At 38.0% G+C, this 18,316-nt stretch overlaps 1 protein-coding gene across 8 annotated transcripts in view; it reads left to right on the top strand.

Moving 5' to 3' along the window:
* LOC140729083 (multiple PDZ domain protein) overlaps positions 1-18,316 on the top strand; it is a 224,435-nt gene that overhangs the window by 182,003 nt on the left and 24,116 nt on the right. For all 8 annotated transcript variants that reach the window (XM_073048416.1, XM_073048413.1, XM_073048414.1 and 5 more), the window contains 5 exons: positions 2,680-2,860; positions 8,714-8,859; positions 11,974-12,057; positions 15,990-16,183; positions 16,932-17,079. In XM_073048416.1, coding sequence (XP_072904517.1) covers positions 2,680-2,860; positions 8,714-8,859; positions 11,974-12,057; positions 15,990-16,183; positions 16,932-17,079 — 753 coding nt within the window. The remainder of the gene's footprint in view (positions 1-2,679; positions 2,861-8,713; positions 8,860-11,973; positions 12,058-15,989; positions 16,184-16,931; positions 17,080-18,316) is intronic.

Raw genomic sequence — 18,316 nt, 5'->3', positions numbered from 1 at the left:
TTTTGTGGTTTTGCCCCCCAGCCTTGTATTTGTGTCTTCCAGCTCTTGACTGGTCCAAACCAGTTAAACTATCAACCCAGACACCGAGTCCGACAAGATTACAGATTGCTCCTTCGGTAGGTCTGTACTTTACATAGTAGCTGCTCATCAGAGAATGGTCTCAGGTTTAGCAGGTCATTACCCAAAGGTCCTTTTGTCCACACTCAATTGCTCTGTTAGATTATCCCAGAGCAAGAATGGGTGAAGAGTCCACAAAATGGGAAAACAAAGACAATTGGCTTGTCTGCTCCCCCTGCCCTTGATTCATCTGAATTCAGTAATTTGTAGACTGTAGTTCCTTCTGGCCAACACCCCTCAAATTCTCATGATCTTTCTCCTCTCACCTTAACCCTATTGCCTTTAGTTCTTGATTCCCCAGCTCTGGGAAAAAAACTGAGTGCAATCTCCCTACCAATACCCCACAATTTTAAGTATTTCTGTCTTGTCATCACTTAGCCTACCTTGCCTCAGAAATACTTGCGAATCTTGTATGCACTTTCTCCCATGCGGTCTTATCCTTCCTATAGAATGGCAACCAGAACTGTACATAATACCTATCTGCAGTCTAACCTGTGGTTTGTAAATTTGCAACATACTGTCCCAGATTTTATATTTTATCCCGAAATTGATGAAGGCAAGCATGCCCTATGTCTGTTTTTTCATCCTATTCACCAGTGTTGCCACTTCAGGGAACTACAGGCTTGGAAACCAAAGTCTTTACGTTCATCAGCATTTCTTTTACACTATGTGTTCTCAGCCCATTTACCTTCCCAGAATGCATTACCTCATACTAGTCAGGATTAAATGTCATCTACCAATGCTGTGTCCAACTTTCCATCTGATCTGTATTCTGCTATAGCCTTCAACCTTCTGTGCTAACATCAAATTTTGTTTCATCCGCAAGCTTGTTAATCATGTACAGTCACATCCAGTTTTTGTGCCAAACAATAAATGTGCTCTCTGGGAAAAACTTGGACACACGTAACAAAGTCCCTTGCACAAAGGTAATCCCAGTCAAAATTAGAAAAGTTAAAATTTCCACTGTTCTAACCATATCACTCTGGCACCTTTCTGCAATTTGCTTAATATTTTTTCCTCTAATTCCTGCACTCCATTGTAGTATGCTCAGCAAAGTGATTACTGTCTTATCCCAAAGTTTGACTCGTCTGGCTTCAATGGACAATCATTCCCACATATCCTGTCTAAATACTGCTGATAACATTCCCCTTCAGCGATCCACCATTACCCCTTCCAATTTGCATCCCACTCTACTATTTCTGAAACTTTTATACTCCAGAACATTAAGCAGCGAGTACTGCAGTTTGCTCAATTTTGTTGCCATGGTTGTAATAATATCATAATTCCAAATGCTGATTCACGTTTTAAGACATCTGACTTACCTGTGAGGCTCCATACATTAAAGTGAATGCAGTCCATCTTGCCAGCCCTTCCATAACCCCTCTGTCTGCACTGCCTATTGAACTTGCATGATTTGTCCTCTACTTATGAAAATCTCGGGCCTGTGATCATTCAGAGTGAAGATGGAGCATTCAGCATGCCACTTAGAACATGCCCTGCATCAACTGTGTCCGAGACTGTTCATTCAATATTGAGCTCATTTGCCACCTCAGAACCCACAGAACTGGTGTAGAAGCAGATGGTCGGATGGTTGAGCCCAAGAGAAAGAAGAAAGAATATTCAATTTTTGAAAGTGCATCTGGTCAAGTAACTAAAAATTGTTTCAGAAGTTTTAATTCATTAACTATTTGTCAAAATACAGTGCCAGGAAATTGACGTATTAAAACTTATGCCAAATAAAATAACATATTTATGTCAATAATTAACAGCAACCACTTGTGTATTTTATAACTAGTGTTGTTTCTGTTGGAGTCATTCACTCTAAGTTATTATTCTAATGGGACTTAAAATAATTATGAGGAAGAAAGTAATGTTCATGCTCAATCTTGAGCCTATGGCACATTAAGTAGTTGTGTCAAGATGTTTGAGTGGAGCGTAAATTAACCTTGGTTCTGAATATTTTGTTTTTAATGTTGCTGTTGTCTTCCATTTTAGACGTGTTCTCAGACTGCTTGTTCTTCCATGTTCTTTTGCAGTCGTCTTAATATGAATGTGTCAATTGCTTTGGAACGAAAGCATTTTTAACACTAACATACTAGTTCTATCAGGGCACTGTGTGTTGGAATATTTTTTCTATATCTGAGAAGGATTTTCCTTTTGTTTATATTTAAGTTGAAATGTGGAAATGTCAAATTATGAAAATACTTTAGTTATAAAATAGAATGAGTAAAACAAATTGGGAAAAAAACACAAGCCTTTAAGTGGTTTCATGTTAACCTCATTAGTACATAAAAGAACCATTCACGTGATCTACCCCACACAATGATATTACTGTCTAAGGTGACAGTGCACCAGACTTACTTTGACGGCTTCATTGATTATTGCCAAGCTGTGTCTGTTGGAGTTTAAACTGGGCATTGACTAAGTGATGCAAACAACATAGTCTTGTAGTCATCTGGTATTTTGAATGCAGATCATTTCTACAAAGGCATTAAGAGTAGATTGTAGATTTGGTAATTTAGTTACATTTTACTTATTGATACATTTCTGGAATTTTTCAAGGTTATTAGCTTGCTGAAGCAATCAAAGAACACTGTTAAACTAACCATCAGTTCAGATGATATGAATTCAGAACAATCTCAGATGCCGCCTGCCATCACTTCTTCAGTAGATTTCAAAAGCATTCAGCCTTCTTCCATGCATGGTATTGCTACCTCACCTGATCTAGATCCCAACAATAAAGGTAAGTAACAAATTTATCTAATGTCCAAATATGATATATTAATGTTCTAATTGTCATCTGACCTCTTGTGCATCCTTGATTTCCTTCCCTCATTCATTTGCCTTCAGCTATCTACAGTATATTTAAAAACTGGAATTTCCATTCTAATTTTGCCTCAGTATCATTTCTGTTTTTGGATGCTCTTTCAAATTGTGACAAATGCTGGATCAGCTGTGATGTGTACTTAACCTCTACTCTCTACTGTCTGTTACATTTAGGGCAGTAAAAAAGGTGCTTCATCTCTGTGTGTCCGTAGCATGGTTTTCACTACTGTCAGTCATGCAAGTTCCGGATAAAGGCTCAGGAATATTGTTGCACTCAGATTTTCCATAACAGTTTTGTTTTAACAGTCAGGGTTGTTAGCCTTGAGCTGAACCCCCAAACCTGGAGGACCCGTCTTAGTCTGGCCTCGCCCCTTTTACCTGTTTGGCATGGGTGGCCTTACCAACCAAGTGCCAAAGCATAAAGCCCTGACTCCAACCAACATAGTTCTCTGGGTCATTGAGGCACGCAAGACTCCAAATCCTACAAGATTGTACGGAGGGAGGTGTATTTAATATTTCTCTTATTGAATAATATTGTAAATATATTAATTGGATAAGCATTCTTTGCTTAAATAATTAATTACGGTTTATCTCCAGCTCCCTTTTTTTTTCCTGATTAGTTTTGGAAATACAGAACATAACAGTGGCAACTAATAAATTTAAAAATCTACCTGTAGAAACGCAGTGAGGTGCTTGAGTTCAAAAAAAGTGCAGCATATTTTTCTACAGAAAAGGGAGAAGTTTGAGTTTTAAAAACAGCACAAGCACATGTTTCTTTGCAAGGGGACAAAGACGATGGACAAAGGAGATGATGCTAAGCCTTTGTAAGACATCAGGCCACACTTGAAGTATTTTCACCAGTTTTGGGCCCCATATCACAGAAAGAATGTGTTGTCATTGGAGAGAGTCCAGGAGAGGTTCATGAGGATGATTCTGGGAATAAAGGGGTTAACATGAAGAGCTTTTGGCTGCTTTGGGCCTGTACTCACTGGAATTTTGAAGAATGTGTGGTGATCTCATTGAAACCTACCGAATGTTGAAAGGACTAGATAAGGTGAATGTGGAGAGGAAGTTTACTCTGGTGGGGGTATCCAGAATTAGAGGGCACAGCTTCAGAATTGAGGGGTGACCTATAAGAACTGAGACAAAGAGGTTTTTTTTTGCCAGAGAGTAGTGATTTGTGTGGTGTAGGCCTAGTCCTATTTGAAACAGAAGTTGATAGTTTCCTGTTCAGTCAGAGCATCAAAGGATATGGCGAGAAGGCAGGTGTATGGGTTTGATTGGGATCTGGGATCAGCCACAACGGAAGAGCAGAATAGACTCAATGGGCTGAATGGCCTTATTCTGCCCCTAAGTCTTACGATCTTATGGACAATCGACTTTTAAAAAAAGACAGAAAATGAATGAAAATCACACATTCATAAACATTACTTACTGGGTGATAATAATCATAAATTTCAAAAAGCAGAAATAGCTGGCTGCATCAGAAAGATAAACAGGAGATAACTGAATTATGTATACTGAACAAATTGAGCAGTATGTTGGAGCAAAATGAAATAGCCAATGAGAAATGAGTACCAGTGTTACTGAGTGCAATAGGTAAAAAAAAACATACAGTTTATTTAGAAGTTTAACTGCTCTAACCAAACCAGCTGAAATGAGCTTTGCTGATATTGTGAACATTTAGGGACGTTTAGAACCAAAATCATCGTCGATTACAGAATGCTTAAGGTTTCATAACCTGAATCAAAAGAAAGGAGAATCCATTTCAACTTACATGGCTGAACTGAAGAAATTGTCTGAGCCTTATCAGTTCAGTGACAAGCTTAATGATGCACTGAGAGTTTATTCAGGTTGTGGAATCTTACCAAAGGTATTCAAAAAAATGACTCCTAACCAAAGCACAAGTCACATTTAAAAGAGCAGTTGGAATCGCTAGTCAGAAACATTAGCTGGAGACGCAATTGAGTTGCAGTCAGGAATGAAAGCGTGCATGAACAATATTGCAACGTCTAAATGGAAACCTGCCTAGCTGAACAAATTGTGTTACTTTTGTGGCAGAGGCTTGCGTACATCAGACCAAGGCACCACACAAAATGCTGGAGAAACCCAGCAGGACATCCAGCATCTATGGAAAAGAGTAAACAATCAACATTTCGGGCTGAGACCCTTCATCAGGATTCACCAGAGCAATGCAGGTTTAAGGGCAAAACTTGCAGAATGTGCAACAAAGTAGGACACACACAAAGAGCGTTTCAAACAGAAAAAAATGGACTGCATAGGAAGAGAAAAAAATAAAGACAAGTTGCAGTTTCAAAAAGAGCACTAATGTGCATGCTGTTAATTTTTAAAAAATTGATAATGATGAGAGTGACACAGGACTGGTTGGCCTTGACATTTACAATGTGAAAACTTACAAGAAAACAACAATACAGCTTACACTAGAAGTGAACGGCAAATTAACTAAAATAAAATTGAAAACTGGCTCAGCTCTTTCAGTCATTCCACAAAATGATTTTTGAAATGCATTTCAAAGACATTGAACTGAAGCCTGCAAATATCCAATTAAGAACTTATACTGGAGAATAGATAATTCCTTTGGGAATGACATTTATAACAGTGAAGTACAACAACCAAAAAGCCACATTGGGCTTGTATGTGGTAAAAACAGTGGGGCTAGCAATGTAGGGCTGTGAGTGGTTGAGACTACTATAACTTGATCGGAGATCCATCCACCATTTGCTTGCCACATCCCATGAAATAGAGTCAGCTAAAAGCAAATTAAAGGTATTTGATGATGCCACAACAGTGTTAAAGGATGGCATTTGAAAACTCAAACATATCAGGGGTAAAATGGTGTGAAATGAAAATTCCATACGCAAGTATTACAAAGGCCAATTGGTTCTTTATACGATCCATGTTAAAATAGCTAGTGAGCTAGATCACATGGAGGCTGAAGGAATTCTTCAGCCATTTTTCTCTGGCGGCCTGGGATAGATCACAGATCTAGCAGCTTGCCATGCACTGTTCGGGATGCCAACACATCCAGGAGATGCCAAGAGCAGTGCCTCTCCATCCGTAGCATGCCCTGCATTACCCTGGCAGAGAATTCATGTTGGTTCTGCCAGACTATTCATGGACATAAATTTCTTGGTAGTAGTAGATGCAGCTATAAAGTGGCAAGGAGTGTTCCCAATAACTTCCACTACAACCTTGCACCTGTTTGTGTGTTGAGAGGCCTCTTCTCAAGGATTGTCACAGATATCACTTCATTCCTGAAAATGAATCATCTAAGATATATTACATCTTCATCATTCAACCCAGCTACAGAAGGCTTTGCAGAAACGTTTGTCCAGTGTCTAAACAACGCTCTGTGAGCAGTGTCAGTATAACACACACTAACAATGAATCAGAAGCTCTCCAATTTCCTCCTTGCATATCACAATGCTGTACACTCCACAACTAACAACTTTCTAGTTATGTTCTTCCTGTATCATCCCTTGCACTCATGCAGAGTTCTTCTCAAACCCAACTCTCAGAAGGAGTATGCAGGACTGTCAGCTGAGACAAATTGAGGACTCCTAAAACAAGGAGGTTCACTGTTTCACTCCTGGACAAGCAGTCCTGGTGAGGGTCTTAAAGATTAGAGACAAAACTGGGCCACTTTCCTGTACAGTGGAGATTGCATCTAATGTCATCTGGAGATGACACATCGATCATTTATCAGTGTAGAGTAAATTATTAGAGAAGAAAGGTGTCCAGAGCTGTCAGAGCCACTTCCTGCAGTCGTAGAGTTAACTCCTTCAACGACCATGGGGGAGACCTCATACCCAACTGCTACGGCCCTATTCAGACCTAGTTTCAGCACGGTGACAGAAATGGGAGATGTTACAATACTGTTGCAAAACCACTAGTGCTCCAGGGTATAGACTAAGGTCTAACTCAAATCAAGAATGTGAAGAACTTCTTTGTGTATGAGTACAAGAGCAGATAACAAGAGCTAGAGGACTGGAAAATTGCAAATGTCACTCCATTCTTCAAGATGGGGGAGAGGCAGAAGAAAGGAAATTATAGGCCAAGTAGTCTGACCTCAGTGGTTCATTGTTAATGATGTGGATTTGGGTACTTGGAGGCACATGATTAAATAGACAGTGGTTAGCATGGTTTCCTCAAGGGAAAATATTGCCTGAAAAATCTGTTGGAATTCTTTGAAGAAATAGCCAGCAGGATAGACAAAGGAGAATCAGTTGATGTTGTGTACTTGGATTTTTCAGAAGGCCTTTGACAAGGTGCCATGCGTGAGCCTGCTTAAGAAGTTAAGAGGTTATGGTATTACAGGGCAGATACCAGCATGGATAGAACATTGGCTGATCGGCAGGAGGCAAAGAGTAGGAATAAAGAGAGCCTTTTCTGGTTGGCTGCCGGTGTCTAATGGTGTTCTACAGGGGTCTGTGGTGGGACAGCTTTTTACGTTATATATCAATGATTCAGATTGATGACTTGGTGACTAAATTTGCAGATGATGCGAGGATAGGTGAAGGGGCAGGTTAGTTTGAAGAAGCAGAAAGGCTACAAAAGGATTTGAACAGACAAAGAAAATGAGCAGAGAAGTTGCAGATGGAATATAGTGTCGGGAAGTGTCATGCACTTTAGTAGAAGAAATAAAAAGGTAGACTATTTTCTAAATGGAGCAAAAAGGCAAAAATCTGAGCTGCAAAGGGACTTGGGAAACCGCGTGCAGGATTCCCTAAAGGCTAATTTGCAGGTTGAATTGGTGGTAAGGAAGACACATGCGATGTTAGCATTCATTTTGCGAGGACTAGAATATAAAAGCAAGGATATAATGTTGAGGCTTTGTAAAGCACTTGTGAGGCCTCACTTGGAGTATTGTGAGCAGTTTTGGGCCCATTATCTTAGAAAGGATTTTCTGATATTGGAGAGGATTCAAAGGAAATTAATTCTAGGATTGAAAGGCTTGTCATATGAGGAGTGTTTGACTCACTGCTCAGAGGAATACGGGGTGACCTAATCGAAACCTATCGAATATTGAAAGGCCTCGATAGAGTGGATGTGGAGAGGATGTTCCCTGTGGTGGGGGAGCCTTAGAATAGAGGGGCGTCCTTTTAGAATGGAAATGAGGAATTTCTTTAGCCAGGGAGTGGTGAATTTGTGGAATTCATTGTCACAGGCAGCTGTGAATGCCAAGTCATTGAGTATGTTTAAGGTGGAGGTTGATAAATGTTTGATTAGTTTGGGCATGAAGTGATATGGAGAGAAGGCAGGGCATTGGGACTGAGAGGGAAAATGGATCAGTTATGATGAAATGGCAGAGAAGACTGGATGGGCCAAATGGCCTAATTCTTCTTATATATCTTGTGGTCTTATAAAAGAGTCTTGAAAATGTTATTGATATATCAAATTTGTTGTCTAAACCTTGTTAATATGCTGTTCCCACTGCACTTCAAGAATTTTTCAACCTGTTTCTTTGTATAGTGTGTTTTCAAGTGGAAAAGTAAGAAGAATTACATTCTGTTTGTGTGCTGTATAGACTTTTTAAGTATCAATATTGCATAAGTAAAAATGGGATTTTGAACTGTAACCATACATTTAATTGTATTTCTTATCTTACAGAAGAGACTTGTATAGACTTGTATACGATGTTTAATTGAAATGTAGATATTACTGATGAATTTAATTCTTGTCTCAACTTTCTATCTGCTCTGATAATTTCATGCAATAAAAATAACATTTTCTTTAAATTAATTCAAAGATCCAAGCAGATCTTCAACAGCTGGTTCATCAACATTGGACATGGCTTCTTGTCCGATTATTCCCGGACGAGAAACAACCATTGAAATTTCCAAGGGACGCACTGGACTTGGACTTAGTATTGTTGGAGGAGCAGACACCTTACTGGTGAGTATGTTTGAAGAGAGTGTGCTGCAATCTCTTAGCAGTATTCAATGTCTTCCTGTAAGTGCATTTCATAAAGCTAAGTCTGTCAGCATAGTTTTGTATTTGCTTGTTGTGTTTAGGAAGAAAGGCAATAAAGCATTATTAATGGTTAATTATTTGATATTTATGCCATGCACATTTAATAATATTCCATTCTTAACAATGTGTTTTTTTTAAGGTTGGTCTTATATGGTTTATCAGTTATGATGTGAAGGACAGTTTCAAAAGTGAGATTGAGAAAACAACAAAATATAATTGAAGATTAAAGGCTTAAGATAAAACGAATGATGCTATCTTATTTATTGTCTTTTGATGTCATACCTTGGTACCATCTAGAGAGGATGATTGTGCATTGATGGAACATTGGAGTAGTACATGACATGCTCTGTATTCAGAGGATTCTCTGATACATTTTAGAATGGAGAGTATGTTCCTATAGCCTTTTATAGGAATAGTTGGACATATAGATGGCAGAGCTTTGAAAAGGCTGGAGTTAAAAGACTCCTGTTTCTCTTGGCTGACAGGCCTTGTGTTAGACACTTGGCTTTTCTACAAAGTTGTTCTTCTTTTCAATGTTGTGTTTTGTAAGGCTTGGGAATCTTAGGTGGCCAGGATGAAATGTATCGTGAGATTAAGTTTAAGACTACAAACTTCAGTGTCATATTCAACTATCCCTCCTATAAGACCCCTTCTCCTATTCCTGTTGGAAGTGAGCAGACATAAGCAATTTAGTTTAAAAACTGAGATTTTCTGAGTTGTTACATCTCACACTTTCACCATCCATCATTCCAAGGATTTAAAGTTCACCCTGGAAATCTGATTGAACAGTCTTCTTCTACATAGTGGTTTAATCTCTGCCATTTGGTGCTTTTGAACCACAAAGACATTGTCCATAAGATATGGTAATACATTTCAAATCTACACTTCAGTTGGAAAACTGGTTTTAAGAAAGACAAAAGGCAGAGGTAGGCATAGGAAATTTGATTTGACTGCCTATGGTAGGAAGGGGAAAAGCATGTGTGGGTAGCATATCGTAGCAAGCATATTAACCACACACTTATACACTCAGTGGCCATTTTTGCTTGTTAATGCATTTATCTAATCAGCCAATCATGCGGTAGCAACTCAGTGTATTAAAACATTCATGGGGTCAAGAGATTCAGTTGTTCAGAGCAAACATCAAAATAGGAAGAAATGTGATCTAAGTGACTTTAATCATGGAATGATTGTTGATGACAGACGGTGGTTTGAGTATCTCTAAAACAGCTGATCTGTGTTTTTCAAGCACAACAGTCTCTAGAATTCACAGAGAATTGTGGTGCAAAGAACAATAAACATGCAGTGCGCAGCAGTTCTTTGGGCAAAAGAGCCTTGTTATTGAGAGATGTCGGGAGGAATGGCCAAACTGCTTCAAGCTGACAGGAAGGCGAAAAACCACGCATTCCAACAATGGTGTGCAGAAGAACATCTCTGAATACACAACACATCGAACCTAGAAATAGATGGGCTACAGCAGCAGAAGTCCACACTGGGTTCACTTGTGTACCTAATAAAGTGGCCACTGAGTGTAAACTGCACTACACATGTGCATGGAGACAAGTTACTAAATTCCAATTAAATGTTGATCACAAGACTTTGTATGTTTAAGCAGCATTTTTATAAATTCAATATAAAGTTGTCATTTATGTGTATTTAGTAAGATTAAGGTATATCATAGTATGCTTGTAAAGTTTATGTACTTTACATCACAGGTACTTTACAGGTAAGAGATATACATCATTAAATTTCAGTGGAGTTTTGCCAACTGTGGTCCATAACTAGAGACTCCAGAGAAATAGCTGTTCATGGTTGGTTCACTTAGGGTGTTTTTGGGTTAACTTCTAAAATTATACTGAGAGAAATTTATAATTACAGTGGCTAATTAGGAGAATTTTACCAGAAACTAAATTTATTTCTTAAATATGTACAATAATGACTGTTAATCTATTTACTGGTGCTCTCCAGAGAACATAATACAGATCATAGGTTTCTGGGAATCCACAAAAATGTTTGCATTAAATAATGATTGCTCTCTTGGTTTGGTCTGGTGCCTCATTAAGTTTAGTCTGTGCTGGTAATTGCTTTTTGCAGGTCTTGGATTACACAAAATTAAATTCTTAAACTTTGCAAGCATTCCAAAATCTTCCATTTTAAGACTCCACCTCTGGAATCTCTGTATGGGAACTACTTTCAGTCAGTAATATTTCAATCAGAACTGAAGGAGTGCTGGATTTGCATTTGCTGCATTAAATGGGAATAAATTGCAGAGGGTCTGACTGTAATTTTTAAGAGCTAATGTACATTACATTCATTTATTTAATGAATTATTTAATTCATTTCACTTATAAAATGCACAAATTTAATACATTAAATGATTTAAGACTAGAATACCATGATACAACTTGTCCCCTACCCTATCTTGTCCACTCCCGCAATCACATCCCATCAGAGAATAACTGATAAAAATTGGTTGGGCAAAAGATGACCATTCGGAATGATTGCTTTAAAAAAAAAAATTCCACAAAGAGAAATGGAAACCATGCTGCCTGCAAATTGGGATAATGCAGGAGAACAGTAACAGTGATGTGAACTGGATGGGCTCAAAATCATTCATTCATCTTAAAAAAAAAACAACGATAAATAGAAAGTATTTGCCATAAAATTGGCCTTCATTATAAGTGAGAATGAGGTCTGCATACAAAATAACATAATTATGTACTTCTGAAAAACCAACATTGAATAAATCAACTTTATAGTTAAAGCAGGTCTATATAAATAGAAAGTTTATTATAGTCAGTGTAAGTTCATAAGAGGAAAGTTTGTTTTACTAGGCAAACATTTATTGTAAGTGTGTAACAGTGGAGAATTATAGTAATCTTGATGTGTCATTTCTTGGTATTATACAACTAAAAGGACAAATTTTCTTTGGTATATTTGTTTTAATATTTCCTGCTGTTTTTTAAGTATTGTTAATTTGCAACTGGGAGTAACATTGAATTTGTACTAAGAAATGTTTTCATCACTTGTTAATCGTAGGGTGCCATAATTATTCATGAAGTGTATGAAGAAGGAGCTGCAGCTAAAGATGGCAGATTGTGGGCTGGGGATCAAATACTGGAGGTAAGGGAGAGAATCTGGAAACCCGAGTTACTGGTGTATAGGATTTTCAGACGCAATGTACTCTTAAATATGTATTCATCATGTTGAATATATAATCATCAGGTGGCAAAAGTTTGTATAGCGGAGCACTTTAAGTCTAATGATCATAATGCCATTAGTTTCAAAGTATATTTGGAAAAAGATAGTTCTGATCCACAGATTGAGATTCTAAATTCCAGAAAGAGCAATTTTGATGGTATCGGAAAGGATCTTGCAAGTGTGGATTGGGAGAGGTTCTTTCTTGCAAAGGTGTACTTGGTAAATGGGAGGCCTTCAAAAGTTAAGTTTTGAGAGTACAAAGCTTTTATGTGTCTGTCAAAATAAAAGTCAAAGATTGCAGGTTTAGGGAACCTTGATATCCAAGAGATATTGAGGTCCTGGTTAAGATTTAAAAAAAATAGACAAATAACGGGTATAGGCAGGTAGGAACTTATGAGATGCTTATAATTATAAGCAGTGCAAGAGAACACTTAAGGAAGAGATCAGAAGGATTAAAGGAAGGTATGAGGTTGCTCTAGCAAGCAAGGTGATATGTTAAGAGCAAAAGGATTGTAAGGAACGAAAAAATAGTCCTTCTGAAGATCAGAAAGGTAATCCAAGTGTGGAGCCAAAAGAGATGGGGGAGATATTAAATGGATTTTTTGCATCTGTATTTAGTCAGGAGACAGAGTCTGTAGAACGTGGGGCAAAGCAGCATAAATTGTGTACCCCATACAGATTACAAAGGAGGAGGTGTTTGCTCTCTTGGGACAAAATAGGGTGGATAAATCCCCAGGGCTTGACAAGGTTTTCCCTTGGACCATGTTGGAGGGAAGTGAAGAAATTGCAGCGGCCCTAGCAGAGATATGTAAGTTATCACTAGCAACAGGAGAGATACCAGATGATTGGAGGATAGGTAATGTCATTCCACTATTTAAGAAAGCATCTAAAAATAAACCAGGAAATTATAGGCTGGTGAGTAGTGGGAAAGTTATTGGAAGGTATTCTAAGGGATTGGATATATGGACTGAATAGGGATTGTATGGCTTTGTGCGTGGTAGGTCTTGTCCAACCAATCTTATAGAGTTTTTCGAGAAAGTTACCAAGGCACAGGAGTGGATGTTATCTACGTGGACTTTAGCAAGGCATTTGACAAAGTCCTGCATGGAAGGTTGGTCAGGAAGGTTCAGTCACTCGATGTTCAAGATGAGATAGTAAATTGGATTAGACATTGGCTTTGTGGGAGAAGCCGGAGTGTGTTAATAGATGGTTATCTCTCTGACTGGAGGCCCGTGACTAATGGAGTGCCATAGGAATAGCTGCTGAGTCTGTCTTTATCAGTGATCTGGATGATAATTTTTTTAACTGGATCATCAAATTTGTGGATAACACCAAAATCAGGTGTGTAGTGGACAGTGAGGAAGATTCAGAGGCTGCAATGGGATCTAGACCAGCTGGAAAAATGGGCTGAAAAATGACAGATGGAATTTAATGCGGGTGTTGCATTTTGGCAGGACCAGCCATGGTAGGTCTTACACAGTGAGTGGTTGGGCACTGAAGAGTGCTGTAGAACAAAGGGAACTGGAAACATAGCTGCATAATTCATTGAAAGTGGAATCACAGGTAGATAGTGTCATAAAGAATGCTTTTGGCACATTGGCCTTCAGAAATCAAAGTACTGAGTATGTAAGATGGGATGTTATGTTAAAGCCGTTGATGAGTCTAATTTGGAGTATTGTGTGTAGTTTTAGTCACTTATCTAGAGGAAAGATTTAAATAAGGTTGAAAGAGTACAATGAAAATTTACAAGGATGTTGCTGGGACTAGAGGACCTGAGTAAGAAGGAAAGATTGAATAGAAAATGGATCTAGTGCTTTTCTGGCGTTGATGACGAATAAACTCTCCTTGGGCTTCCAGCCGGGTGCAGCTATTAATTATAATAGACGTTTTGATGACAAACTGTGCTATCTTCATTACAGATGATGCTTGGGCATGTCTAGTCCAGTGATACTTATATCCCTGTAGTCCGACCCACCTGATTGGTTAGTCTTCATCCAATTATTTTTCTACTTCCCACTTTGTTTACAATTGAATTCCACTTCCTACTTAGAGCGAGACCTTCATCTTTGTTAAAATGAATTTCTTCTAGTTTTATTTCAAAATCTTCCTTTCCAAAGTCCCAAAAGCCATTGGCGCAGCACAGTAGTTTTGTGCCATTGAAGTCAATTCTATGATACACCTCCTGTGCTCCTTGATGTGAATTTTCACCGTACGTCCCATGTGGCCAATATATGCTGCACCGCATTCACAGGGAGCCCTGTAAACGGCAGCTGATCTGAGCCCCAGGTCAACCTTTGAATTAGGCTTTTGCGGTCACATTTCAGATTAAATATTCACCAACTAAAAAAAAATTAATGGGATAAAATATAGTAATAGTAGAAAACTTACTATGTGGCTATAACCTGCTCTGCCATTCCATAAAGCCATGTTTTTAACATGTCTCTATTTTAGTTTCTTGCTTGATCAACTATCTTTTGATCATGCCCAAAGAGGTACTGATCTCAGTTATCAGTATATCCCATAAATGATTAATCTTGCCCTCAGCAGTAGAAAATTTCAGACTTTTACCACATCTCAGTAAATAAATTTCTCATCTCAGCTCTAAATGCCAAACTCTTCTATTCCCAAAACTGAAACATCACTCAGCTTCTCAACCCACAGATGTTAGCAGATCTGCTGACCACTTATTTTAATCTCTTTCTCTCCCCCCCCCCCCCCCCCACAGTTCCTACTATTGTAAGTATTTTGTTTTAATGCTGTCTTAATACATACTTTTCTAAATTTGTGGCATCTTGGACTATAGTCTCTAATGTGTTCCTTGCCACATAGATTTCATTAGCCTGCCCTCGCTGGGTTTATCCTTCTCTACTTTGTTGAGCAAGAAATGTGATGTTGCACTCCACTAGAACTCATATCTAAGGAGCAATGGAAGTTTACAGCTCCTCAGGATATTACCAGTAATTTACCTATACCTTCATCTATTTTTATGCCATTTGATGTCTCAACGATCTCCGCCATTTGCTGTGACATTGGTGCCATTTACTTAATAAATGCAAATGTAACTATTAGTGACTTTAGATTGCACTAACTGGCCTCCTTTTTGTTTCTATAAATTTCTCCCTAGTTTCCTTAATTACCCTTTTACAGTGTACTTACAACGGTTTGGTGTGTCTGTCATAGTAGAAAAGGGACACACTGTCAATAAACCAAATCTAAATCCATTTGAATGATTTCATGATTTATACTTTAATATGGAAGCCATTCTGTTTTTTCAATTTATTTTCAACTGCCTGTTTTATGAACCTCGGATCATGCATTTAGAAGGATCATCCATCCCAGCCATAACATGACGTTATAAATATGGGGGAGGAGAAACTGCATTATTTTGCAGGATCTATATATATATTAACACGAATCACACCCCTCTTTGTGTTAGCCAGGGAATGTGATGGGAAAGAGATGGGATGATGGAAGAGAGAGGAGATGGCAATTAATGTCATTTCTGATGCATGTGCTATCAAATGTTGTCAGTTGCCTTCCCTTGCTTAAGGTCTATGACCAATGATAAATTGAAATTATTGTTCCAGTAATTAATCTGCAATAATTGCATTAACATATTTTTTAACATCTGGTCAATCATTTTGAAATGGTAATAGCTACTCCTGCTATGGCTGGTGATTGTATATGAGCAATATTTGCTTTTCCATTCATACAAATAAGTTTTTCCAGTTTTTTGGGGTGAGCAGAACCTCAGAAAATCTTACACTTTATCTGGTTTTTGAACTTGATTGTGTCAGCAGTAGAAATTGCTTTATATTCACAATATAATTTCAAATTCCATTGTATTTCCATAGGTTAATGGAATAGATTTGAGAGTTGCCACTCATGATGAAGCAATAAATGTTCTAAGACAAACTCCGCAGAAAGTCCGCCTGACAGTCTACAGAGATGAAGGCCATTATAAGGAGGAAGATATATATGACTTGCTCACTGTTGAATTGCAAAAAAGACCAGGGAAGGGACTTGGACTGAGTATTGTCGGAAAAAGGTATCATAATATTATGTATAAATTTAATTCTACAGAGAACTCATGCATAATATCTTAGAAAAAATGATTTGTTTATTGTTGTTATATTACTCAAAAATTTCAGATAAAAGGGATGTGGACTTCACTGATGCAAACTTATATTTAAATGACATATTTAATGCTATGAGAGGCATTTCATAAAAGCCTAAACAATAGAGTGAAAAGATTTAAAGCGAAGTAATAGGATTTGCAAAAATATAGGTATCAACAGGGGCACATTTTGAAGAGGATTTTGAACATAAGGTTAAGAATGAGGTGAATGGTGAGTGTGCTGATCGGGAGAGCAGGATATGATGGTATATTAGGGTGAGACTTGATCCATGTTATAATATCTACCAGAGTTTTACTTGGAATAAGTGCACTGTAGCAGAAGAGCATTGGAATAGTTAAGTCGGGAGATAGCACTGGGTTCAGCATGAGAATGACTTTTGAAGTAGCTGTAATTACTTGTGTATTCCTTTTCTGCACTACAGAAAGTTAAATAACTTCCATTTAAATTGATTAAAGATAAAAGCAATCTTATGCAGATTTTGAATCAATGTGCTTGGTATAGATCAAAGAAAATCTTCCCCAGCAAATTATGGAAAATTTGTTAGCAAATCCAGATTATAAAATATAATCTTCCCTTGAAAACTGATGGTAAATAGAGACTGTTTCAACAAATTGCTATTCATTGAATGAGACTGAAGTCTTTACTGCTTTTCTATAGGAATGATACTGGTGTTTTTGTATCTGACATCGTGAAGGGAGGAATAGTAGATCTGGATGGAAAACTGGTGCAAGGAGACCAAATACTGTCTGTGAATGGGGAAGATGTTCGAAACTCAACCCAGGAATCCGTTGCTGCTATGCTGAAGGTCTGATTAATGCAAAAATTATATTTTAGAGCAGATATTCAACTCTCAGGTTTTAACCAAATTGACTGCAACATTTTAGTTGAAAAGAAATTAAACAATTTAACGTTGATGTGTTTTCCTTACATGCCTATGCAATCATGCCCTTTCTCATAGGATTCTAAAACTAATAAATGGTTGGTCAATAATTAAAAAACATTGCTTCAGACTTATTATAATTTTTCTAAACAAGGCTTTTTAAATTCAGCTTCCTGATGGCACTGCTTTATAGTTTAGTATATTCATGTCACCCAACCTTAATGAGTGAAAAACAGATATGGATTTAATGCTCATTGGATTATTTCCCTGTTCATTTTTCTCACTATCTACAAACCCCATTTCCAGAAAAGTTGGGATATTTTGCAAAATGCAAAAAAAACAAAAATCTGTGATATGTTAGTTCACGTAAACCCTTATTTAACTGACAAAAGTACAAAGAAAAGATTTTCAATAGTTTTACTGACCAACTTAATTGTATTTTGTAAATATACACAAATTTAGAACTTGATGGCTGCAACACACTCAACAAAAGTTGGGACAGAGTTAAAATAAGATTGAAAAGTGCACAGAATATTCAAGTAACACCGGTTTGGAAGACTCCACATTAAGCAGGCTAATTGGTAGCAGGTGAGGTATCATGACTGGGTATAAAAGTAGTGTCCATCAAAAGCTTGGTCTTTGCAAGCAAGGATGGGTCGTGGCTCACCCCTTTGTGCCAAAATTCGTGAGAGAATTGTTAGTCAGTTCAGAAGGAACATTTCCCAATGCAAGATTGCAGAGAATTCAGGTCTTTCAACATCTACAATACATAATATTGTGAAATGATTCAGAGAATTCAGAGACATCTCAGTGCGTAAAGGGCAAGGTCGGAAACCACTGTTGAATGTGCGTGATCTTCGAGCCCTCGGGCGGCACTGCCTAAGAAACCGTCATGCTACTGTGACAATTATAGCCACCTGGGCTTAGGAGTACTTCGGAAAACCATTGTCACTTAACACAGTCCATCGCTGCATCCAGAAATGCAACTTGAAACTGTATTACGCAAGGCGGAAGCCATACATCAACTCTATACAGAAACGCCGGCGAGTTCTCTGGGCCTGAGCTCATCTCAGATGGACCGAAAGACTGTGGACCCGTGTGCTGTGGTCAGATGAGTCCACATTTCAGCTAGTTTTCGGAAAAAACGGGCGTCGAGTTCTCC

The sequence above is a fragment of the Hemitrygon akajei genome, chromosome 6 (assembly GCF_048418815.1).
Source record: "Hemitrygon akajei chromosome 6, sHemAka1.3, whole genome shotgun sequence".
In the NCBI taxonomy this organism is placed as follows: Eukaryota; Metazoa; Chordata; class Chondrichthyes; order Myliobatiformes; family Dasyatidae; genus Hemitrygon; species Hemitrygon akajei.
Note: the sequence above shows the minus strand (reverse complement) of the source record. Positions and strands in the feature narration are given on the sequence as shown.